Source organism: Pteropus alecto, unplaced genomic scaffold (assembly GCF_000325575.1).
Source record: "Pteropus alecto unplaced genomic scaffold, ASM32557v1 scaffold146, whole genome shotgun sequence".
Lineage (NCBI taxonomy): Eukaryota > Metazoa > Chordata > Mammalia > Chiroptera > Pteropodidae > Pteropus > Pteropus alecto.
The window spans coordinates 16,987,056-17,014,949 of record NW_006442107.1 but is presented as its reverse complement, the minus strand read 5'-3'; the positions used below and the strand labels follow the sequence as shown (position 1 = coordinate 17,014,949).

The 27,894-nt window shown below is 34.7% G+C and overlaps 1 protein-coding gene across 3 annotated transcripts in view; it reads right to left on the bottom strand.

Annotated features, from left to right (window-relative positions):
• Positions 1-19,466, bottom strand: part of TRAPPC8 (trafficking protein particle complex 8) — an 80,894-nt gene extending 61,428 nt beyond the window's left edge. Inside the window, exons 1-4 of one of the 3 annotated variants that reach the window (XM_006920001.3) lie at positions 18,893-19,466; positions 12,778-12,972; positions 1,833-1,922; positions 845-1,019 (exon numbers count right to left, since the gene is read on the bottom strand). In XM_006920001.3, coding sequence (XP_006920063.1) covers positions 845-1,019; positions 1,833-1,922; positions 12,778-12,972; positions 18,893-19,049 — 617 coding nt within the window. In that variant the 5' untranslated portion in view covers positions 19,050-19,466. The remainder of the gene's footprint in view (positions 1-844; positions 1,020-1,832; positions 1,923-12,777; positions 12,973-18,892) is intronic. The other 2 variants (XM_006919999.3, XM_006920000.3) reach the window with 2 other exon arrangements.
• Between the last annotated feature and the right edge of the window lie 8,428 nt (positions 19,467-27,894).

Below are 27,894 nucleotides of genomic sequence, written 5' to 3'. Positions count from 1 at the left end.
TTATTTATTTATATTTTATTTATGATTTCTGGCTACAGACTGTTTATGATTTCAAAAAATTCTAAATATTAGTAATTCTCAGAATAATTATTTGGTTTTATAGAGGAAATTTATTAAAAAGATGATGGTTTGTGGTGCTCAGAACAAGGGTGAGAAATAATTATTTAACTGCATATCCTAAATAATTCTTTGAAACAAGAGATTAATCTGAACCACATCTTGAACCAAAAGTCAAAATAAACTCCAAAGCCATAAGTAAAATTGCTTTTAATGTTCTAATTTTTTAAGAATATATTTTTAAAGATAAGTTATTCACTTATCCCAAAGGTAAAAGGACTACAGCAAATCGCTAATAATGAATATTAAAGGGAACATAAGAAAGAAATGTTTAGATGTTTCTGACACTGTGAAAAACATCGAGCCTAAAAATATAAAGTGACAAGAGAGTGAAGAGTGAAAAATGAAGCGCCTATAAGCAACAGCCAGGAAGTGAAATGTTAGAGGAAAACTGGGATAGAAAAGAGAAAAACTAAGAAATAATTTTATATAAAGTAAGAATTAACACCTTAGACCTATAGGTGTAAAATGACAAGCATTTCTGTACAAAGATTGTACTAACGGAGATATATGTTGAAAGAAAAGTTTAGGTAAGCAAATGAAATCTAACACAAAGAGACTTAGCTGTTAAATATAATTCTGGATTAAAAGATATAGTTAAATGTTTTATTAATATATTTTTACTTTCTTAGATGAAAAGCATATCTAAAATTTAAATAAACCATGTCCAAATTAAAGTTAAATCATTTAACAGAAAAAAATTGTTAATTAAAAATATAAAGCTTACCTCTGTTCATCTCCTGCACTTACATCATGTAAAAGTACATAATATTTAAGTGTATTTGGTATAAACCACTTGGGGTAGGAATAGTCATTGTTGTGCTGAATTCGATGTTGTTCTTGTGACAACTTTGAAAACTGTTCCACAGGTTCAGCTTCACCAGACGATGCTACCAACATACCTTATAAACCGTATTATTAAGGTAATTATCACTTATTGCTCAGTGATAAATATTATGCTAATAAAATAAACTTTAGAAAGATATTCTCTGAGCTAAAAAAAAAAAATCTGATTTCAGAGGTTTTCACAGCAAGCACAAAATAATTTCTCCAACATTTCTAAGTAATTCAAGGTTCTAAATCTTAAAATACTTTGCACTGTTGTTTTTAGGCAATTTATATATCAATAAGGAAATCCACGAAAACAGACAATACCAAAACTGTACAACTATCAACATAACAAACATTAATGCTGCATCTTCTCTCCATTCCATTTCACTGCAGTTTCATAATCTATCCTATCTCTTAACTTTTCTCTTCAACCTCATTAAAAAAACTAAAAAAGAGGTTAACAGCTATAAAACAGGTTACTAAGAAACATGGTAAACTGTTTTTAAACATCAGCTTTTGCAAAAGTAATTGATTTTGAGGCAATCATCAAAAGCAGTTAACACTGACAGTATATCTTTCTCTTTCTAAAATGGCTTAAAAACTTACTAAGCATGAAATTAATATTAGAGTTGGGGGATAAAGGAAAACAATAAGCAAGCCCTCAATATTCTTATTTTGTAATCAAAAATTAATTTATTATACCAGTCCTGTATCTAGGATGCCATTTAACAAAACAACAATAACGAAAACTTAAAGCATCATCAATAAAAAAAGTTTCTCCATTCTCTATATCCCTGCAACAATTTTGCCTTCATACAACTATTTCTGAAATTAACGACTTCCAAAACATTTAATTTTAAGAGAACACAAAAGTCAAAGGATACATGCTAAATAGTGGTTCAGAAATTCATGATCGGATGCTGGCATCGACTGGAGAAAGGTCTCTCTATAAGATTCAAACCATGGAGTAGTAGCTAAAATTAACCACATATAAAAGAGTTAAAATCCCACAATACAGTTTATAACAGACAAAATTTCAAGGCCATACTCCTAAAAAGCATAAAATATAGCAATATCTCGCAATAAGCAAACATTTCTCACTTATGCTTAAAGATATATAACAAGCATTTTCACCTGTGCTTTAACATATATGTATGATATGTGTATATTAAGCCATATACACAAATATATTCAATGTACATGGGAGTATATATATTTGCAAAGATGAAACTGACTTATTCTCAAACCTACACAATAATCCCACAACTTACTTAACTATTAATGCTTACTTAACTATAAATACTACCTATGTGAGTAAAAAGATTTTAGAACTAAAGTTTTGTGCCCCTGCCACTAGTCATGTTGTCATAAGGCGCTCCTTTTCATAAATATCATTTCAGAACACTGGTTCTGAACTGAGAGTGATTTTGACCCTAGGAAACATTCAGCAATGTCTGGAGATACTTAAGGCTGTTACAACTAGGGATAAAAAGGGGGATGCTACTGGCATCTACGGAAAGAAGTTAGGAATGATACAAAATATCCTACAATGAAAAGAACGCGCGCCAGAGTTCCCCACCACAAAGAGTTATTCCGCATAATGTCAATAGTGGTGAGAATGACAAACTCTACTTTACAATTTGATTACTTGAGTATGGTAGTAAAAAAAAAACTCTTTAATTGGAATTTCAAAGCATACTTACCTTATAATCAAATACAAAGATGTGTATTTTTACTTTTCGTATACATGCATATGTGATTCTTAAAATGTCAAATCTCTCTTGCTCCATGCTAAGCATTTTACATTACAATTCTATCTTTAAAATCTGAACTTAAATTTAGTCATTTCACTAGGTTTAAGCAGATTATCTAAATTATAGTTTTACTAAAAGAATACTTTATTCCTAGCTACTTACACTGATTACCAAATTTTATATACTTTTTGTTTTCATCTTAGTCACTGAAAACACAGCAAGTATATTTTGTTTACTTTATATTAAAGGACTTGGAAAGTTGAAGAAAAAAGCTATACATCTTGACTAAATAGCATATTTAACCTGGTGCCATAGACACAAAAAAAATTCCAACAAATGCTTTATGAGAATAACCCATATTTGGTTAGGAGGCTATTACTGTAACAATTCCATGTTCATTGCTATAGAAGAGAAAAAATACTCCCATAAATATTATAATCTATATGAAAAGTGGAAAAAATTAGAGAATGAAAGACACAGACTAGTCTGTTACCTATCATATGAAAAGAATTTTCTCACAAACCGATAAATATATCTTCCCCCAAAATCAGTCAAAATTAGTCTCTGTCTAGAAAATTAATGTACATTTTCATTTAGTACTAATGATAAGAAAAATAACAGATAATGAAAATTTCAGTTAAATATGAAGGAATCATCACAGATATGAGGAAATGACTTTATTTTGATTATTTTTCTATTTGTTGCTTAAATTTAACAAATAACAGATAAACTGTAGACATATGAAAAGGGTTTTGCTTCACGGTGAGCTGGGGAGTTACAAATAAACAAATGAGATCTTCTAAAATAGCTATCCATTACAACACTATCTGTAATAAAAGACTAGAAAACCCACAAGTCCATCAAGAGGGGATATCCATTAAGTGGATGTACTACGCAGCTGTAAGAGAAAAGAGAAAATCTCTATATATTACCATAAAGTGCTCTCTGGCATATATTAAGTGAAAAAAAGGCAACACAGTAGAAAGGCATTTTTGTGTAAGAAACTATAAAGAGCCATACATCATGTATCTGTTCATATTGTCAAGGAAATAATAGAACGACAAGTCTAGTAAGTTCTATTACATCTAAGGAAGACAAGAGAAGAAATGAGAAAGAGGACAGGGCATGGATAAAAGCCAGGCCTCACCGAATTCACCTTGTTTTATTTTGACTTTGGGACTACACAAATGTCTGTATAATTAAAAATTAAATAAATAGAAAAAAAAACGTATACAAGTGCTTAAATTGAAATAAATCTTTCTAAATACTGGTGCAAGAAGACACCGGGAAACAAAGGAAAAATTTTTAAATATGTATGGCAGAAGTGGATTTTATCCTTCAGGTAGGTCATATTCAGGTTGATAAGGTAAGTTTTTCCTTCGGCCTCGTGTTTCCTTAAGGAGCTAACAAGTCCTCCTTCATTATCTTCCATATTGATAAATCAAGGGTATCTTTCTGTTTTTTATTTATTCAAATTACATTTTTGCACCAAGTGGAAAAAAATAATAGTTTTTAAATGTTTTATATTAACAAAAGACATGAACATTTAGTGACAATTCTCTTCAGAAATTCTCATACTTATTTCAGGATAAAGTCAGTATTTTGCCCATACCCCTTTCCATCTTTCTTTGGAATTGAAAGAGCAACCACATATCCTACCAGTTTCTCTATGCAGAATGTACTTGACTTGGTAAGGAAGGGTAAGGAAGGAAGCTAAGAGCTAGAAAAGGACATAATGCTCCATCTGCCACCCTCTTTCATATACACTAGATTAAATAATATATATTATTAAAATTAATTTCACCTTTTTTTACATTTTTATTGTAGCTACAGAACACTGAGAATTATATCAGTGGCTCACATATTTCTACTAAACAGTGCTAGTCTAGAATGCTGCTGTCTTACAACATTCATCTCCTGATTTGTCTAATAATTGTGAAAAATTTTATCTTCCATTGTCAAATTTTCTTTTCTTTGCCAAAACAGACTAAAAATAAAAAAGTTCTCAATTTACAACTGTATTCAGTGAAAGAAAAAAAAATGAAAACAAAGACAACACAATGATAGGGTCTCCAGACTTGTTTTATGCCATTCTGAAACAAGATGCAATACATTCTGGGTAACACAAAATTTAAAACAAGAATTATATAATAGTGATGACTTATTTCACTACTGTATCATCTTTCTAGGCAATTTCATCATTCTTCCACTTTCTTATAGTTCAGAGTAACTGATAATTGGTAAAAGGGTAAGTAACTCAGATGATGATGAAAAATAGCAAAATATGTCAAGATATTGGAAAAATAACACTAAGTTCCTATATCCTGCACTAGCCATATTTTAAATAATTGTCACTTTTTTAAAGCTCTTAAGTAAAAATTTAGAAAAAAATATTAAAGATTTAAACAATCCTCTAAAAAATATTTACACATGACTACTCTCCAAAGTATCATGGTATTTTAGAGAGTAACAGCAATTAATATGAAAGCAACCAGAAAAAGTATACTACACACTTAAAAGGGGAAAAACATGTTCTTCTTTCTTATAAAAACAAGATGCAACCCAAATTATACTATTCAAAAACAATGCCTCAATTTAGCAGATAATATTGTAAGTCAAGAGTAAGTATAATAAATAGATAATAGGACAGATAACATCTGTTTTAGAAAAATTAGACAGACATACTAATTGGGACAAATACAAAACAGTAGTAGCTAAGTAGAAAAAAAAAATAATAGGCAAGGAGTAGAGAGTGAGCACAATCTGGAAAACTGAGACTACCATAGAAAATACCTGTGTATAATGAGGATTCTTTTAATTCCATCAAAGTGTCTTTACAATTACTGTATCAAGAAACACTAGCTTTAATTGACCGATCTAATGAAAACATGACACTGTTAAGCTAGGCTTATGAGGTAAATATCTAACACCTATTTCTTAAATAGAATGGGTAAAAAGTATGCTGACTCACATCAATGGCAAAAATTAGAGGCATATTTCTAGACATATAAAGAATATCTTATTTAAAATAGACAAAATCACTCTTAAATCTCCAGAGTATTATAAGAGAATTTTATTAAAATGAATTCAATGCTTCAGCATACCACATTCCCAGTCTTCAAGAACAACATAACAATAGAGCTGAAGGAAAATGCCTTAAAGAAGCAGAGAAAGAAGCTGAAGAAACTGTTTTCTTCTGGTATGCAGTTTATCCGAATCACTTGAGATTTTTTAAATCTGCCTAAAGAATTCAGTTATAGTAGTGCCTCCACCTGCTTTTAAAGACAAATAGTACTCAATCCTTCCTTATGTGAAGATGTTGGCAGGGATCTGAGAATATAAGTAATGTACCTAGACTAGATATAATAACTTCTCACAACCAAATCATGACCACATTGTTCCTACAAACTATCTACCAAAGCACTTTAACAGACTGTTTTAAAAAATAATAAGACCACCCCCAGTATATAAACAGCCAGATACCAGATTTGAGAAACTTTCTCTGGAGAAACTAAATGGCCCCATATAAAAGAACTGTAAGTCATAAAAGCTGGGCAACCTTCAAGACTATTCACAGCCTCACTACCCAATAAAGAAGTCCATTAGCTGAAAAGTTCTGTAATGCCCAGTCAGGGCTTTAATGCCTCAGTTTGAAGTAGAAAATAATACCAAAGGCTCATCAGACATTTAAAGTAAATTCCAATTGGAAAAAAGAACCAAAATAAACTAAAAAATAATACAAATGAGCAAAAAATCACAAGATAGACAAAAACTTAAAGACAACAATTAATATCCTCGGAGCAAAGATACCACAACATGAAATAAGAACTATATGATACAAAAAAGAAAATCAAGAGAACAAGGAAAGTTAAAAAAAACAAACAGGACACTGAACATTAACATTTCAAACAGAAAGGTAGAAAAAACTCAAGAATATCTCCTAGAAAGTAAAACAAAAGACATAAGAGACGGAAATGGACAATATTAGAAGATAACATTAACAGAGCAACTCAGTAAGTTCCACATCCAACTAACAGTAGTTCCAGGAAAAAAAAAAGGCAGAAAAGATAGGGAAGACGTTAACAAAGAAAAAAATACAAAAAATTTCTCAGAACAAAAGAGTATGCATGACTAAAAGGTGCTACTCAATACACTGAATGAAAAGTGAGATAAATGCGGCCCAACACGAAATTTAAAAATAACAGGGATAAAAATCTAAAAACTTCCAAAGGCTGGCGGGAATAAGTGGGATATATATCATAGTGTTACAACAATACTAGAAACTACAAGAAAGTCAAACAATTCTGAGATATTAGTTCTAATGATACATACAGTCAAGCTACCAATCAAATACATAAGAATATTTTCAGACATTCATTTTGTCAAAAATTTCACCTTCTAAGCAACCTTTCTAAGGAAGCTACTGGAGATGTCCTCCACCAAATCAAGAAAATATACAAAAAAGATATGAATCAGAGACTACAGAAGTGAAGGAAAGGAAATCCCCAGACCTCTGTATAGCACTCCTTGGAGAGTAATCAGTCCAAGATGGAATAGAACAGTGTTTTGCAACTTTTATTTCATTATCTCCCCCATGAGCCTTTTTCTTTCCTATTTGGTCCTTCCCCCGCCAAAAAAAAAAAAAACTTTAAAATAATACCACAGATATACTGTGTATCTATTTATGTACCACAGTCCTTTAGAGAGCCACAAACCATTGTAATAGTTATGGTTTTTTTGCCCCCAAGAATCATATCCTCCCCGCACTGAAGGATATCATTCCCCATTAAAAATACATGGAGTAGAAAGAGAAGACTTCAAGGAGATCTTGATAAATGGCTTATCTGATAAATTAAGTCTGTGTGAGAGAATAAAAAATATATACTGGTCTTTGCACCCTAGTTCCTGGCACAGAGCTCCTGAAACCCTTGTAATTCCTTTGGTAATAAGAGTGTCTTTTGTTTCAATGAGGTGACTCTGGGTGGGCTCCTAGATGGCTCCTGGATGAGGTGTGGTCACCAGAAAGACCAAATCAAGTTCATTAGACACATAATTTTCAGCCCCGGCCCTGATTCTCTTGAGAAGGGAGAAGGGTTAAAAATGGAGTTAGTGATTGATCATGCCTACGTGACGAAGCCTCCATAAAATCCCAAAAATGTGGAGAGAGGAAAAAAATAGTGTAGATGATAGAAGCTCTGTTCATCCCTCCGGCGACCAAATCAAAGTTGTGATGGTATTAAGGAAAAATCACCTGGGATCTAGATGAACAAGCCATACAACTAGGGAGAAGTCCAGGAAATCACCTTGCAATGGCAGAAGGTAGGATGGGGAGAGGATGTGGGGCTGTCCGGTCTCAAGCAGCTGAGTGAGATGGAGGCTGCAGCAGCGGCAGAAGCCTCTTCAAGGGGCCGCGACCGCGTGCACATTTTCATGGTGACAGACCTGCTCACTCTTAGCACCAGTGCCGATTTGGCTGTGCACAGGGGACACCAGGGATTTCCAGGGAGACATTGTCGGAGTGAGGGCCAAGGCCAGACTCTCTCTGTACAGAAATGCCAGCTGTATCCTATTCCCCATTGAGCCTTCCCCCTTCCCAGTACGCAGACACAGCACTACCACAGTTGTACGATAACAGAGGTCACTCCACCCAGAGGATTCCCTGAAACCCCGCCTCCCCCAACTTGCCGCCCCGCCCAAGCCACATCCAGGTGTATCCTCAGCAAGTCAGGTACCCACTGCTGAGCAGTACCTAGACTGACACCAGAGGCAGCTGGCCTCGGTTTCTGGTGCAGCCTTTTGAGGCAACTATAAGCACAACACCTGTGGATTACTTGCTGAATCTTAACAGGTGATCCCAGGGGGAACAGGTTTGGGCTAAACTCCTCTCAGGACTGTGCCACTGGACACCTACTACACAAATCCACATTAATAAGACTGGGAGACTTAGGAGCTTTGCTTAGTACACAGAAACAGACACGGAAAGGCAGCCAAAATGGGAAAACAAAGAAGCAGAAACAATATAAGAGAACAGAACAGAAATCCAGATATAATGGAGTCAAGTAATCTAACAAATGCGGAGTTCAAAACACTGGTTATAAAGATGCCCAATGAACTTTTGGGAAAGGTAGATAAATTCAGTGAAAACTTCAACAAAGATATAAAAAACATAAAAATGGAAATGGAAATTATAAAAGAGAACCACATGAAGAATACATCTGAGATGAGAAGTGAATTAAATGGAATAAACAAAGGAATAAACAAAGTGAATAAAGGATCAAATGCCCTATCTCGAGGACGGGAAAGCCAAAGACACAATCGGAATGGCAAGAGAGAAGATGCCAAGACTATAAAAATAATTTAAGGAGAAACATAGGACAGTATTAAGGGTCCAAATATTCGTCTAATCAGCGTAACTGAAGAAAATCAAGATGTTGAACAGCTGTTTGAAGAAAAAATGATGGAAAACTTCCCTAACCTGGTGAAGGAAAAGGACATAAAACCCCAGGAAGCTCAGAGAATTCCAAAAATCAGGGATCCAAAGAGGCCCACACCAAGACACAGCATAATTAAAATGCCAAAGTTTAAATATAAAGAAAGATTAAACACAGCAAGAGAAAAACAATCACCTACAAGGCGGCTGATTTCTCAAAAGAAACTATGCAGGACAGAAGGGCTTAGCACAAAATAGTCGACAGGATGAAGACCCAGGATCTACAACCAAGAACACTTTATCCAGCAAAGCTACATCATTTAGAGTTGAAGGACAGATAAAGAGCTTCCCAGACAAAAATAAGCTAAAGGAATTTGTCACCACCAAGCCAGTATTACAGTAAATGTTGGAGAGACTACTTTAAGAAGAAAAAAAACATGTATCAAGAACAGGAATAAAGAATGTTAACAACTACATTCCTATCAATTATATTTCCTTAAATGGAAAAGAATGAAGTGCTCCAACCAAAAGATAAAGTGGCCGCAAAGGACAAGAAAACAAGACCCCTATATAAGAAAAGGAAGGGGATGGAAAAAGATATTGCTTTGATGGACCTAGAAGGTATTTAAGTCAAACAAAGATAAACACTATATGATTTCACTTATATGTGGAACCTAAGGAATAAAAAGAACAAACTAATCAAAAACAGCCTCACAAATATAGTAGACAATTTGGTGTTGGACAGAAGAGAGGGGAATTTGGGGGGGCTGGGAGAATGGGGTGAAGGGCTAAAGAAGTACAAATTAGTAGCTGATGGATGGTCATGGGGATGGTGAGTACAGCATAGAGAATGCAGTTAGCATTAATATGTTGGCTAGGTAGAGGGTCAGGAGAAGGAGGGTGCAATTGGGGGGATTGTTTTATGAACTATATAGATGTCTAACCAATATACTGTATACTTGAAATTTTAAAAATAAATAAAATTTAAAAAAATAAAGAATCCCAGAAATGTAAGGTTCAGTGAGCTTCCAAGTTAGTGAACATGTGGAGGTGCTAAGAGAGTGACATGCTCAAAGAGGGCATGGAAGCTCTGCATCCTCTGCCCATATCCCCTACGCATCCCTTCCATCTGGCTGTTCTTGAGTTATATTCTTTTATAATAAACTAGTGATCTAGTAAGTAAAATGTTTCTCTGAGTTCTATGAGCCATTCTAGCAAATTAATCAGACCCAAGAAGGCAGTCGTTGGAACCTCCAATCTATAGCCACTTGGTCAGAAGCACAAGTGATAACCTGGGCTTGTGACTAGCAAGTGAAGTTTTTGTGGGGTGTCGGGAGGGAGCATCTTGTAGGACTGAACCCATAACCTAAGGTTTCTGATACTATCTCCAGGTAGTGTTAGAATTGCATTGGATTCTTGAACACTCTGATGACGTCCAAGAATTGCTTGGTGGTGTGGGGAAAAAAAAACTCAAATTATTTGGTGACCAGAAGGGAAATGTTTTGTGTGAGTAGTAAAGGAGACTCACAGGAAAGAAAGATATAGTAGGGAAGAGCTGGGTTTTTCCTTTTACAGAAGGTGAAAGACTGAGATTTTCCACTGTACTCTGCCATGTAGAAAATCTTACTAAGAGGCTACGTACTGAAGTTTGAGAGACTAGTGAGAGATACAAAGAACTCTGCTCAAGTTACTTTTTAAAAGGCAATTACTAAGTTCTAAAAAAAAAATGCTTTATGAGAATAGAATGATATCCCAATATTTGGTGCAGCAATGAAGTGAATAATATTTAATCATAATATAGTGAATAATGAATATTAACCAAAAATTTGAAAACTACATTAGAGAGATGGGAAAAGGAGGAAGGGAAATAATTAAGCTAAATCTTCATCAATTATAATGAGAAATCAATATATTAATTTTAAACTGATCAAACTATAGATAGCCATATGAAAATATTACTTAGAAACACAAAATAAAAACCGCTGAAAGAACTTGTGGGTTGGAGTACAGGGAGCAGATCACTGTTGTTTTTTCCTTATAGTAAGCTTTTTAGCATTATGTCTATGTGTATAAATCATTTTGCTAAATTAATGTTTTAAAAATACAAGGTGTTATGAGCTTTGGAGGTTAGAAAGATATCTGCAGTATAAAATTTTTTTTATTTTTTAAATATGATAGTAAATCCCTCTCTGTGTACCATCAGCACTTTGGCATATCGGATATGGCATGCATATTTCTATTACAATGTATTGTGATTTAAAAGGTATTGTAAATTAGAATGTATTATAATTACTGATTTACATGTTTGTCTCTCCACCAATTATGAACTCATACAACATGTCTCATTCATCTCTATGTCTCAATGCAAAGCATATAGTAGGAAATCAATTAATATTTGTTACATGAATAACACAAATGTGAAAGACTCTATAAAATAGAATCACGGGATTAAAGGCTAGGAGAGGCCTTGAGAAAGAATCTAGCCCAATTCTCTGGTTTCCAAAGAATGAAACTGAGTGTGAATAAGTGACTTGAGTTATCCTTAATGGCTATAGTAGTATAAAAACTAGGGACAGTCTGGCATTTGATTCACTATCCTTCACAATTCAACATTAATTTCCCATTGATGACAGGAAAATAACAGTTCGAATTTCACCACTTTCTCCCAAAAATCCAAATTTTGCCTCATCTTAAAAACTGCTCAATTTATGTACCCTGAATTCATATTCTTTTGATTTGTAAAAATTCTAACTTTAAAATTATCAAGTTAACTTATCTTGCTGGAATTAACATAAAAAGAAAAATTATGAACATTTAAATAAAATAATTCTTCAAATATTTCTAACTATACGAGTTGCAACCAATTAACTTTATAACCTAAAACATACCACTTAAGTTCTCTTCGTATCTAGAGGAAAATCTCTAAGTACGCATTTAAGAGGTGTTAAAATATTAGATTATAAATTGTAGTGACCTAAAAAGATTTTATTAATTGCTAAAATATCTTGAATTAGATTATGTACTTTCAATCTTATCCTTCTAAAAGTTGAACCCATGTCCCTCTACTAAGTCTTTTTCATACAGAAAGTCACACCAAACACTGCTAACTCATTTTACATATTATATCATTTCACCTTCCAATCTTATTATGAAAATATTTACCATTCAAGTCAGATTTAGAAGCACTCGGAAGATTTATTCATACATTATAAACATTCTCTCTACTTAACACTAAGCAAGATAAAAAATACAATAAACTTGATTCTATTTATTTGAGTATTACTTATGTCACAAAAGAATAGTTCTTTCACTGAGGAAATATTTATTATACCCATGTTCTAGGTATTACTTTAGGTACTGGGAATAAAATAAAGTTCTTGTACTCACCGAGTTTGTATTAGCTTTACAATTAGAACTACAAAAATGTTTTCATTATGAAAAAATAAAATCATGTAACTCATAGTCTAAATGGCTGCCTACTCACTTGATTGTAACCTCCCTAAAGGTAAAGACTGTTTATTTCAAACATTCAATTTCCAGGCTCTAAGCACTTAAGTGTTTGTTGAATGATTTCCAAGTCACAGAATTACTTTTTCTAAAAAAGAAAAAATAATTTAAAAAATAATAATAAACCTTGTTACATACCACTGATGTTGAGATCATAATCTCCTGCCGTAATCACATTAGCTACTGATCCTTCTGCAGGCTGACTGCCAGAAACAACATCATTCAAAAGCTTCCGAATGGCTCCAGGCTGAGGTGGTTGGGTGATAATGTTGCTTACTGCTATCTTCAAATTTTTAATGATGTGGAGCTGATTGTTAGGATCTCTCATATGAACTTTAAAAAAGAAAAAGAAAAAACTTGAAATTAATTCCATACAATGCATAACAACCCAACAATAATAAAAAATTGGGTTATTGGTTTACAAACAAAAAGGATGCTCAAATCAGAAACCAGAAATTCCAAGTGGAAGAATCTTCCATAAGTACAACTGACTTACAACATTCCTTTATAACCAAAAAGGCTAGCCAGACAGTAACCTTCTCCCTCAATGTTACTGCTCACAACATAGCTACAGTAGGTCCTTTCTTTCCCCATTTGGAGTTGCCAGCAGCCAACCACCATCCATACCAGATCTCTAATTTTCACTTCACCCTAAGGCTGGTTCAGGGCAGTGTGAAGTCTGTGGTATCAACACTGAAAACAGTAAAAGGGGAAGAAAAGGGAATTAAATGCTACAATTGGGATTCCTCTACTTCCTCTACTGTGCTGTTTGCATTCTCAGCCCCTATTCCACTATCATAAAAATCAATGCCCACTCTGGTGAAGATGTTGATAGTGGGGGAGACTATATGAGTGTTAGAACAGAAGGTGTATGGAAACTTTCCATAGTTTCTACTCAATTTTTCTGTTAACCTAAAACTGCTCTAAAAAACAAAAATCTGTTTTAAAAAATCAATGCTCAAATCCCTTCTCCAGCCCCAATACCTCTTGCCTCTAACCTGCAATAGGTCTTGCCTGTCTATGGGATTTATAACCAGTGGTTCAGAGCTTCAGTCCCAGGAATAGGTTCTTAGGAGATTATAGCAAGAAGACAGCATCCGCTGTGCACAGTAGGAAATTTGAGCATATTTCTTCATATAAATATAATCAGATAAAATGATTAGTTTCTATAATAATATTAGAAGCAGCCCACTATATTACGGACTCAACTTTTGGAGTTAGACTTTATTTTAAATCCCAAGTCACCACTTATTAACTGGGTTATCCTAAATAACTTAACTTTTCTGTTCTTCGATTTCCTCATCCATAACATGTAACTAATACCTAATTCGCAGGGTTAAAGATTTAGGTGAGATACTGTTAGATGAGATAATAAGTGTAAAGCACTGAACGCCACCATGCCTGACTATACAGTTACGTGCTCAGGATGTGATGGGAGGCAGCAGGTATAATATACACTATTTCATCATATACAAATAGAGTCAATTCTGGAAAACTGACTTTGGGTACAATTTAAAAAAGAAATGACACTTATTCCTACTGGAAAATGCTTTATACCAAAGTTTTAAGTTCAGGACTGCCTATATTTTAAATAAAGTTACATCTGTAAAAACTGTCTTCCTAAACTTCCTGTGTGTTCTGTTGATTTCTAAATTTTTAATTAAAAAACAAAAATATTTTTTAAATACTATATATGGAATGAATATTTGTACTTACATTACAAATATATGTGCAGAAAGTACAGATAAAATACATGTACATCCCATTATAATGAAGAAGGGAAGGAAATGAGACTAAGGAACGGTAAAAAGGTCTTTCATCTTTCATAGATGCTTTCAAATGCATCTATGTTTGATGTTTGAAAGGAAAAGATACAAAGCAAAAAAGACAAGGTTAATATTTGTTGGTTCTGGGTAGAAGGGAGCTGGATGTATTCTCTGCATTCTTCTGTAATTGTTTATGTTTTCTAATTTAAATAAACACACACAGGACTCTCTACCTAATTAAACTTTCCAGCTGGTCTATTAAACAGAGAAACCAAAACCATGAATACTATGGTGCATTTTTGATCCTTTTAGAAACATACAAGTATTCTTCTTAAAGTTGGTCCATACTTGTTGAATAACATAAGTAGCCATGTACATATTAAACCTCTTAAGATTTTAAATTGGCTAATTATCTTTAGTATTCATAAGTGTTAACACAAAAAGAACATTCTAGTTTTGCCCTATATTCAGAATGGAGTTATCAGTTATTAAGTAATCCGACTAATAAATCCAGAAATTAGTTAATAGGTGTGGCAGCCAGCCTCTGAAATGGCCCCCAATGATCCTGATATTTCCTGTTATACACATCCTTGTGTAGTCCCCTCCCATATCCCAGAGTTAATATATGTGATCAACAGAACAAAACAAAAGCAATGGTATATCACTTCTGAGATAAGGTTATAAAAGAGTACAGCTTCTATCCTGGGTTCTCTCTGTGATCACTCAGTCTGGGAGAAGCTAACTGCTATGCCATAGGGATGGCTATTTAGGGAGCCTATAGAAAGGCCCACATGGCACAGAACCCAGGTCTCCAGGCAACATTCCAGTGAGTAAGTGAGACTTGCCAACAACCATATGAGTAAGCTTGGAAGAGAATCCTCCAGCCCCAGATGACTGTAGCTCCACTGCAACCTCAAGAGAGACCCTGAGCCAGAAGTATCTAGCTAAGTCACTCCTGGATTCCTGAAAAACGGAGATAATAAAAGCTTTTGTTTTAAGGTGCTAAGCGTTGGGGTTATTTGTTACACAACAATAATTATACACTGGAGAATCGCAAAACCAATCTAATAAGGAGGAAGATAAGAGCTGAGAATGATTAAGAGAAATGCTCTTAAATCACACACAAAATTCAAAAGCTTCAGAACTAAATGATTATATTAAAGCTTTGTTCAGATTATAACAGCACAAAAGGTGATCTTATGTCATATAACATCTCAATTTCAAAGTAATATTCGACACTACATTATCTTACTTTTATTTATGTTACCTTATATTTCTTGAATACTGTTATTATGCAGTAATATTTCCTAGTATGTGCTGCTCCATGGATTACCATTCCCTCAGGATAAGAGTTGTTTCTAAAAAATTGATGCCATGTTCAAATAAATTTGGGAAATACTGAATTAAGTTTTTAAAGTCTCTTTATAACAGGTCTTCCCTTTAATGTGCTAATTGACAGTTATTCTCCCAAACACATGCTATACTAAAGCAAACTTATTTGATCACAAACTTCATCTTTAGGGAGCATATAACACATCTGGTGTTCTAGGGAATATATTTTGAAAATTGAAATATCTTTCATGTTCTTACTCTACCATATAAAGAAAACCTCTATTGCTGAACAAATTGAAACTTGTACAAAAATGACAAAAACAATCTAATTCTGAAAAGCTGACTTAAATTTTACTCAAAGTTTGGTACTTGAAAAACATAGAGGTTAGTTACCTAGTTACACCAACATGGTAGTTAAGACTGATGAAATACTTCTAACTTTTTAAAGAAACATAAAACTAGAGGCATTAAATATCCTTCAAAAGTCATTCTCTAGTCTAATTTGCCACTTAGGATGGTTCAGAAAATATTCAAGATTTAAATTAAAATTACATTCTATTCTTATCTTTTTAATACCTTAAACTATTTTACAATGAATTTTAAAATATTTTCAAAAATGAAAGCTAAGTACTTTCAAAAGTTAGCATTTGAAATTTTCTTAAATCTCATAAATGTCTAAATAGTATGTTAGAACAGCTTAGAATTATCAAAGAACTATCACTAAAATGGCAAAAACAGTAAGGTTTGAATAAGTAACACTGCCACTATTTTTTTTTTAAATAGACAGCCACTGTAAATTTCTCAATTAGTGTTAGGATCACAAAATTTGTGTTAAAATAATGAATATAAACTCTTTAAGTCTCAGCATAATTCAAGAAATCCCCATGTTTAAGACAAAAAAGCAGCCTTTTTTGGATGGTAAAGAGCCCCAAAACTTACCAGCAAAAAGTTAAACCACATGAAAAATTAAGTCCTTTTTGCCAGATTTCTAACGCCATCACCCATAGCTCATGTTCTAATCATCTTAAATTTTAAAATTTATATCAACTCTTATCTCTCACAATATTTCATACCCTTGCTCAAGAATCTAATACTGTCATAGTTACCATTCGAAATGAAAGGCAAAATCCCTTTCCTAGAATTCAAGATCCTCTCTTATCTATGATCTTCCCTTATTCTTCTGTACTGATAGGGACAGTTTCCTCACTGTTCCTCAACCACTCATAATTCATAATTTATACCTCTTGTCCATAATATTCTAACCTCATCCCCCTCATCAGGAAACACTGACCCTCCTTCCTTTCCACCAACTCATTATACTCCTCCTCTAAATCTTTCGCAATGTGCAAAAGGAAATCAGAAGAAAACTGATTTGAGCCTCTATTCACTGCACCATCCAATACAGGAGGCACCAGCCACATGAAGCTTTTGAGCACATGAAATATGTATAGTCCACAGTGAGATGTAATATAAGTGTAAATGCACACCAAATTTCAGATAGCAACAAAAAAATGTAAAATATCTCATTAAGATTTTTCATATTGATTACATATTGAAATGGTAAAATTTTGGAAATACTGGGTTAAATAAGATATATTAATGAAACTAATTTCACCTGTTTATTTTTTTTTTTACAGTGACTACTAATTTAAAATTATATATGTAACTCACATTATATTTCCATTGGACAGTGCTGCTCTCTAGTGTGAACGAGTAATTCTAAACATTGCCAGGAGATGACTTGGTTAAAAATACCTTGTTTTGAGTCGCATTGCCTGTTTTTAAATCTTTCCCACATTTAAGACTGTGGACAAGTTAACATCTCTTTGCCTCAACGTCTTCAAATTTAAAATGGTGATAACGCTAACTACCTCACAGGCTTCAATAAGGACTAAAAGAGAAAGCTACATAAAGCTGGTATCAAGTATTAGCATTATTACTAACAAAGCAAAACAGTACACACATCAAAGTCAAACTGGCTCTCATGTGTTTTGTTTTTGTTTAAAGATTTTAAGAATGTAGGGCACTTTGCTGTTCTTGTCGACACAGTACAACACTGGAGGAGCTGGTGATGGTACAAGCTGAAGAAAATCCAAGACTTCCCAAACTTCGTGTTTTTTTTGGACAGCTCCCTCTCCTTTAAATGCTAAAGTGAACTTATAATGGAGCTAGTCTCTAGAAGAATACACACCTGTAGCATATAAATACATACATTTATGGCACATCACTTTTTTTTTTTGTGGAGAAGTAATCATAACCAAATAAACATAGTCTTTCATTTGACAAAGCTTTTTAATAAATGCTGCATTTTATACAGACCTGAAAAAACTTTAGCTATACTTTGCTATGTTCTGTTTGCAAAGTACCAATAAAGACTTCGGTTAAATCATTTTTGGGGTTTTATTACACTTATTTTTCCCTAATAAAGAATCTAAAGCTAGAGAAAACAGATAGCTCTCCATAAAAGACGATTCTGTTCATTTATCTTTTATCTGAAAAACCAAATTTAAGGGCTTTTCCATTCCGATTAATCTAGACAGCTCTATCTAGATTAAATTAACGACAACTTGTCCATTAGGCAAAGGATGTTGCAAGTTTTATTATTTTTATAATACTTTTTATTTTCTTGAGATTAATTATTATATACCTAATGTTTACATTTTCAAGGAAAAAAGTAAACTAACTAAACAGAAGCTTAGAAAGAGAGATCGCTAGAAGCATGTAATGTTCAAAACAACTCTGAAGGCCCAGGTTAACACCAGAGGAAGATGATTCGTCTTGGGTCTAAGAAGCAGCATCTTCCTACCGTTATCTGTCGTGCAACTTTCTAATGTCCTTCTTATGCTGTTGAGAACACTTTCTATGCCTTTCTCTGGGGCTCACGTTTTTCTTTACAGTAATTACCTAACAGTCCGGCTTGTTCGGGGATAGAGAGTACCTAGAGAAACTGGAGATTAGGGAAGCACTGTCTTGACAACCTCACTCACGGCCCCTCCTCCAGCCGCCACCGAAGACGCCGCGGAGCCCCAGCCCCAGATGCCACTCCACCGGCTCCGCGATGTAAACATAGCCCTTCTCTTCCTTGCCCGCCCCCAACTTATTTTTCCGGCCCCGGCTTTGCGGGAGCTCAGTGAAAAAGGGAGAAGTCTACATACCCTCGGAAGTGAGGCGAGAGAAGGGCTTAAGCAACTCGGCGAAGCTAAGGTGATTTAGACGAGTGAGCCGCTCAGCTTCGTCGCTGCACAGCGCGGCCACACAGGGGACGAAAGAGTCCGGGATTAGCTCTTGCACTGATTGTACACACTGGGCCATCGCCGCGGGAGAGGCAACGGCGGCGCCCGCCCTCCGGCCCACTCTCAGAGGCTGATCCAGCGGCTGCAGCAGCTACTGCCGCCGCCCGCCGGCCTGGCCCGGCCGGGCGGGGCCCCGCACTGAAGCCTCGAGACCAAGAGAAGGAACAGACGCCGCAGCCTCGGCTCACGGGACACACACCACCGACCCCTCCCCGTCACCGCCGCTCCTAGGCGCTCTCCCCGACGTCCTCACATTCCACCCTTATAGGTGGAAACGCCGACAATCAGCAGATAATCCTCCGGACGGCAAATTCTTGGTCACTGCCCGACCGGAACCGCCATATTGAGACCGAACCCTGACCCACCGGCAGTACCAGTCCCGACAGCACCCGCGCTTGCCCCTCACGTGACGGTGTTAAAGAACGCGATAGGGGCGGAAGAAGAGAGCCAAGGAGAAGGAAATGAAGAGCGACGGAGGCCGTTTGGAAGGCTAGCGCCGGAAGTAGTGCAATGGGTGGCCCCATCACTGGGCGGGGCTGGGGTGTGGCTACGAGTGTGTTGGGCGGGGCCATGCGGGGGAGTCGCGCGACTTTAGATCTGGTTCTCACGCAGGTATTGGGCAAGGCCCAAGCGAGGCGCAAGAGTTACCGGACCGGCCGGCGCTCGAGATCCGTGTTGTCACAGTGGCGAAGACGCCTACTCTCCTTTCACGCCAAGCGGCGTGTCTGGAGCCCCAAAGGCTGTCCCTGGAAACAGTGGGCAAATGATGTGGCTGTTGCGCTGCTTCCAGCCCTCTCTCCTCGTCCTGCCCTTCTGACGCTCCCGGTGGAGCGCTGAGGAGCACTGCTCACTGGTGACAGTGTGCAGCCCCCACCCTCTAGTCCCGGTGCTCGGAGGGTTCCCTGGAGCTGGCCTAAACAGGTCATATATTTCGTTTAAACACAACCATGCTTTTAGAAACGGACTGCCAAGAATGTGGACTTAACCAGTAAACAGAAATGTGGACTCTTGTGAGTCCTGCAATTAACACGAGTAAAGGGAAACTCTGACGCTACTGCATTTTTGTTGATCATACAGAAGGGGTGTACCTGCAAACGTCCGAGTCGTTTTTTCCGCAGCCGCTTCCTTTTTACCCTCTGCTATGTATGGTGTTCACTTCATAGTGATGGAGGTAAAGGAAACCAGTAATTATATGCGTATGAAGTCCTGAACTGTCTTTTATTCCTAGTTTTCATTTTTATAAATTGTTCCTCTAAGTACGTGGAAGTGAATGAAATGAATTTTACTGTAGTGTCACTCAATTGTTTGAATTCCTTCTGAGTTATATACCAAAAGTATAAGACAGGGAAAAATGCAACACTCTATCGTGGTTTATGCACCTTAATGTAAAGGAGGTTTTCCCAGCATCAGTATCTGAAATTGTTGGATTGTTGAGCACCATGAAGTTTTTACCATGGTTAAGAATTCTTAACAGATGAGAGGTATGCCTTTTGTAAATTGAGAAATGGGAGGTAGGAAATGACAGTAGGATATAATGACATGGCAGCTTTAGCCACGGATCAGTTTAGAAAGTATAATACTTACAAGTTGAGGACCTGGAAATTCATTTCTTTAAAATTATCTGAACCTATGCGCCACCTGGAAATTTTTTTGGTACTTCCAGGGGTATGAATACCTCTGATTTCAATCCCTGCACTTCGTATTTTGAGAATCTCATGCAACTGAGTATGACTGAAGTTTTTTGTAACAAGGCTCCTAAATGCAAGCATACTACTTTAGTACTCAACTCAAAATAAATGTTAAAAATGCAATATATTTATTACACTAAAAGTAAAACTAGCTGTATTAGACTCTTTAAGGACTTTCAAGGGCAGTTTAGCCTAAATGGACTTTTTGAGCTATAATTCACATACCATTAAATTCACTTCTTTAAAGTATACAATTCAGTGGGTTTTAGTATATTCAGCTAGCTGTGCAACCATTACTACTGTCTAATTTCCGAACATTTTCATCTCCACCAAAAGAAGCCTAGTGTCCATTAGCAGTCACTCCCTCCCCCTATAACACCACCAGCCCCTGACAGGCACTGCTTTACTATCTCTATAGATTTATCTATTCTGGGCATTTCATATAAATGGAATCATACAATATGTGACTTTGTGTCTGAACGCTTTCGCTTAGCATAACATGTTCAAGTTTCCTCTATGTCATAGCATGAATCAGTACTTCATTTCTTTTTAAGGCTGATCCTAAATGAATTTTTGTCTTCCTCTAAGTAAATGGAAGTTTGCATTTACTTTAAATTCTAACACCACATCCACTCAGTGTATTCCAGTGAGTGACTTCATTGTAAAAATATATTTCCTAGTCTATCCTAGTCTAAGGCATTCATTTTCCAAGGTGTTGTTCTCACCTAACGGTTAAAGATGAATCATTGCCACATTTGTTTTCCAGCCTGTGAGAATGGAGAAAAGAGAATTGAGAAGCATGTGACTAATGGTTTAAGATCAAATGGTAGAAATAGAGTTCAACAATTTTACTCACATCCTACTGGCCCCAGTGAGTATATTGGTCACACTTATCTCCACATGAGACTGGAAAATGTAGGTCCTTGGATTCTGTTGCTAAGTGAAAAGGAGAAGAGTCAATATGGGATGACAGTCAAGAGTCTCCAACATACTTTATTAAGAATGAGATCCTTGCAGAAAGTATTTGCATGGAGTCTAAGATATCACACGTCTCATTTCTACGACTCCTCTGGACACTGTTTTTGTTTTGTTTTGTTTTGTTTTGTTTTGTATTACATGTCTTCTGAACCATTCACGGTGTTCAGGAAAAATGAAGGGCTATGATCCACCAGGCCTTAGCCATGTGCCTACCCTCAAGGCCAAGAGGATAGGATAGGATCCAAGAGAGGATGCTTGCTGGACAAGATATCAAAATAACAAAAGCAGCTAAGGACCTCCTTTCCAAGTACTGAAGATGAGACCCAGCTTCCTTTTCTCTCCCAAGTCAAAGACTCCCGTAAAACTTATGCTACGTCAATGGGCTTACATTTTGATATATTGTGTTATCAAACATTCATGGATTGTTTTATTTTGTATGTATAATATGGCCAGTCTCTTCTGATGGCTGGTGTGGTTAAATTTAAAGAACATAAACACTGAAGTCAGAGAGGCCTGGATTCAAAAGCAGTTCCACCACTTGTGAATAAAAATAATGTCACCATTATTGATCACCATGGAGCAAGCATGATGCTTTACATAGATTGTCTACTACTTTTGCTTCTCACGCAAACCCTGAAAAGCATGTGTCGCCAATTTTCAAATGTAGAAACTGAAGCACAGAGTAGTTAATAACTTGCCCAAAGACACGGCACTGGAGCCAGAAACAGAACCAGCTCAGTGTTTAACCCTAGAGATTTGATCACTAGGATAAATTGCTTTTCCATACATTTTCTTGCTTTGAAAGTGCCTACAGAAATTTTACTTTGCAATAATATATATCACTTTAGCAAGAAATCTGTGAATTTTTACAAGTTACTTACCTTTTCTGAGCCTCACATTTTTTATCTGTAAGCTTAGAAAGCTGGGACTAAAAGATTTCTTATATTCATTGCAATCTGAAAGTCTACTCTTCTTCCTACTATTATTAAAGTTCACTATGTTAACAGTAGATGGTGCTATTGAGTACTGGCTTTAAAAACGAATAAAGCAGTTCTAATTCCTGAGTACATAGTTCTCATATAGGAGATAACTACCTACATATCAGAACATTAGAGTTCAAGAAATGCTCAGAAAATTTTCACATTAAACGTTTCTTAAGCTGAAAGATTTTATGTTACATTACTTTAAAACACGAAAAATATAAAGATTTAAACATATAATCCATGTATTGCCCTGCACTTTTAATTTTATTTACTGTACTGAATTTTTTGTTTTCTTTTTTTGTTTTTTTTGTTTTAGGCAAGGCAACCCTTGGTTGACCTTACAGATTGCAAGGACCTCGTCAGCTTGCAATCTCTTATTTTTTTATTTTTTATGCCTACAGCACCTGGTCTTCCTAGGTGGTCTCCCATCCAAGTACTAACCAGGCCCAACTTGGCTTAGCTTCCTACTGAATGTTTTAAAATAACTTATTAACATTAAAATTCTGACTACAAGAGATAGCATCCATTTCTCAATTATTTTAAGGATGAATCATAACCATAATTTAAGGATGAATCATAACCATAAATTCTAAGGTATTTAAGCTTCATATAAATCTTCTAATTTAATCTGCAGCAAGTAAAAATCTTTTATAAATATTTTTCTCCTTTATGTTCCTAAGGTTGGGGATAATATTACTGCTTAGTTTTAAATTACATATACTACCTCCAAAAACTGGATTTGAATATGTAAAATAAAGATATGGGGGATGGGGTAGTGGTGGAAATATTGAACATCCTAACTCCAAACAACTTTATAAATGTTTTAATCTTCAAGATTTAGTCTAAAAATAAATACACAGTTACATGCCATGTTGTAGGTTGGTAGCATAGACACATGATTTTCTATTGAGGAAAAATTACAATATCATTTTATATCTGAGGAAACAGAGAGGTAACATAATTTTCCAAAGGTTATATGCCTAGTTAGGCACACAGCTAGTAAAAGATTCCCAGTTTCTTGATTTCTGGTCTCAAGCGCTTTTCATTATACTTCCTCAGTTTACATATTAACTAAAATTTATTTTTATTTATTTATCTCTCCTTTTTCAGATATTATTTAAGGCAATAGATGTTTTAATGAGTACTTTTTAATTCTAACACATTAAAAATTATTTCTCTATATAAAAATAAAAGGAATAGCTGCTAAAATATATAGCAGTCCTCAAAAGCTATGTACATTTTTTTTAAGCTAACTTCCTATGCAAGTTAAAAAATATATGCAGTTTAAAAGAACTTAAAGAACACATGGAATGACATCTCATGTTCGTGGATAAGAAGACTTAATGTAATTAGGATGACAATACTTTCCAAATTGATATCAAAATCCCAGCTGGCTTCTTTGTAGAAATTGACAAGCTGATGCTAAAATACATGTCAAAATTCAAGGGACCTAGAATGGCCAAAACTATCTTTAAAAAGAACAAAGTTGAATGACTCACACTACCTACAAACTTACTACAAACCTACAATAACCAAGACAGAGTGGTACTGGCATAATAACAGACATACAGATTAATGGAATAGAATTGAAAGTTCAGAAATAAACCCTTACATTTAAGGGCCATTGATTTTTGAAAGTGTAGCAAGACAATTAGAGGAGGAAAAAATAGTCTTTTCAACAAATGATATTGGGTCAACTGGATATCTACATGTAAAAGAATAAAGTTGGGCCCCTACTTCACACCATATATAAAAATTAACTCAAAATTAGTCAAAAACTTAAATGTAAAAGCTAAAACTATAAAACTCTTAGAAGGAAACATAAAGGTAAATCTTCATGACCTGGAATTAGGCAATGGTTTCTCAGGTATGACAGCAAGAGCATAAACAACAACAAAAAGATAAACTGGACATAATCAAATTTTTAAAACTGCTTCAAAGGGCACCATTAAGTAAGTGAAAAGACAACCCACAGAATTGGAGAAAATTTTTGCAAATCATATATCTAATATAATCTCATAAAAATCTGATAGTGTAAATACTGCCAAAAACTGGATTTGGGTACCAAAAATGTAGTTATACAAGGAAAAAAAAAAGCTAAATAATGTAAAGAACTATTACAACTCAATGATAAAAAGGACAAATAACCCAATGAAAAATAGACAGAGTCTAGTTAACATCATTACCATACAGAGTTGCAATTTTGTGTGTGTGATGAGAACTTTTAAGATCTATTCTCTTAACAACTTTCAAATATTAAGTGGATTTATTGTGGTGATCATTTCACAATATATACGAATGTTGAATTATTTATACATTTGAAACTAAAATATTGCTATATGAATTATACCTCAAAAAAATAAATAAAAGGAAACTCTTAACCAGATAAAGATTATGTAGCAAAAATCCATAGTATTATGCCTAATCGTGGAATGTAAGTATTATTCCCTTTAAAATCAGAATGAGACAAGGATGTCCATTATCACCATTTCTATTTAATACTTTTCTGGCTCTTCCAAAAGCAGCTATAGGAAAAAAAATAATTTATAGAATTTCAAAAGGAAGAAACAAAACTATAGTAGCCCCTCATTATCGATGGGGGATATGTTCCAAGATCCCCCAGTGGATGCCTTAAACCATGGATAGTACCAAACCCTATATGTATGCTATATTTTTGTTTATATACTATGTATATACTATGTTTTTGTTTCCTGTACACATAAAGTTCAACTTATAAATTAGGCACTGTAATAAATTAATAACAGTAACTAGTAATAAAATAGAACAATTATAACATTATACTAAAGTTATGTGAATGTGGTCTCTCTCAAAATCATACTGTACTGTACTCACCCTTCTTCTTGTGATGATGCGAGATGATACAATGCTTATATGATGAGATGAAGTGAGGCGAATGACAGGTGTTGTGACACAGATTTAGGCTACTACAAGGGTTACTTGAACTAGCACTGCAACACCTCCACAGTTGATCTGATAACCTAGTGGGCTCCTAAGTGACTAACACTGGACAGAGGGATGATTCACGTCTAAGACAAGACAGAGTGAGACAGCATGAGATTTTATCAAACTACTCAGAATGGGTACAACTTAAAACTTATTGTTTATTGCTAAAATTTTCTATTTAATATTTCTGGACCACAGTTGACCACAGGTAACAGAAACCATAGAAAGTAAAACCGTGGGTAAGAGGGGACTACTGTATACTTATTAAGAAATGATATAATAAGAAATATATAGTGTGCCTTCATCATATTTGTGTGACTGTCTTCTCTTTAATTGCCCTCCCAAAAGTAGAAGGTAGAACTCAAAATTTCAACTTCTCTTATAGCTAAGTCATCATTATTTGACTTGGATTTTATCAGCTGGACATAGACATGCAAAAAACCTCAACTGAAAGTGGCAGAGGCACCATGAAGATCTCAGTTCCAATCGGAATTGCATAATCTAGAGATTCAATGCAATTCCAATTAAAATACCCACAGAGATTTTACAGAATTTGATAAACTAATCCTAAAATCCAGATTTAAGAGCAAAGTTCTAAGACTAGTTAAAATAATTTTGAAAATGGTTTAAAAGGTACAGGGATTTATCTACAAAACAAGCAAGACATATTAAAGTTATAATACAGATATTAAAAGACAGAGGTAGACAAACGGAACTAATGGAATAGAATAGAGATTTGCAGGATAGACCAACTTGAAACATAAACAAAGCAATGTAGAAGGACAGATTATGCAATAAATTGTGCTTTAATAGTTGATTATCTCCATGAAACAAAAATCAAATTAGTTTTCTGTCACAACATTTAAAAAAAACAAGTCATCCTGGGATCCAATGTATAAATCCAACATCGCATGTCCTGTGCATTACTATTCTAAAGGATCTTATTTTGTTTACTATATGTATCAGAGTAGGGTACATTGGCATATAATGTAAAAAGAAATGTCTACATATAAATAATAAAGCCAACTATCCAAGTGTCCTACCAGCTAAAACATCAAATAAACCTTTAAACCTTGAACAGTTAAAAAAAAGTGGAAACAATGCAGATGTTCATCAATTGATGAAGGAATAAATAAATGCGATATAGCCATGCAATAGAATATTATTTGGCAATAACAAAAAATGAAGTACTGATCCATGCTACAACATGAATGAACCTTGAAAACATGCTAAGTGATAGAAGCTAGTCACAAAGAACTACATGTGATTCCATTTATATGAAAACCGTATTTGAACCACTTAAATTTTCTTAATTCTCTCTATTAACTCCCTTTAATTATAACACATTTTCCTTAAGGCTTTAGTTACAGAAAAATTGAGACCCCCTCAAATAACTCAGGTATAATACAGGGGAAAGTAAAATGTTACAATATAGACTTCTCATAAAATCCAAGGGCAGAAATTAAAGTACAACTGGGCTTGATGCAAACAGAAATAGAAATGTTAGACCAAAGTTCCTTCCTCAGTCAGGACTCTTATTGTTCTTTTCATCTCAGCCTCTTTTCTCGTACAGAGTCTAGTCTTTTCCCCAAGACTTTCTTTCTCTTTCTCCTTCCCCTTCTTCTTCTTCTCTTTCTCTTTCTTATACACATACGCACACACTTACTTCTCTCTTTACTCATTTTGCACCATACTTAATAGATGTACAAACCTCAATTCTACATGATGTAATAAATTATTCTCTCTGTTAAAGATAAAAGGATTAGTTGTTTTAAGTGTTCATTGTTGCTCTAATGTCATGTACTATAAAAAGTATTATGGTAAGGATAGGCAATGAAATTTATATAAAACTTTCTTTTAATTCCACCACTACTTCGGCATTATCCTTTTTTTGCTAATTAATTCTTATTATTTCAATATTCAGCTCAAATTTTACTTTCTTATGAGATAAAATTCTCTGACCTTCAAGTCTAGTTATAGGATCTTCCTCTACGAGTCTCATAGCATACCTTACTTAATATAGAATCAATCTCATTGTAATATAATTGTTTTCACATCTGTTCCCCCACTTAAATTTTAAGTTTTTAGTGAACAGGTAAGCACTCATCTTATTACCCACATAAGATAAACAAGTGAAGTGGAAAACAGTATAAAGTTTTCTCAAAAAATTAAAAATAGAACTACCATACAACCAGCAATTTTACTTCTGGATATTAATCCAAAGAAAATGAAAACATTAATTCAAAAAGAT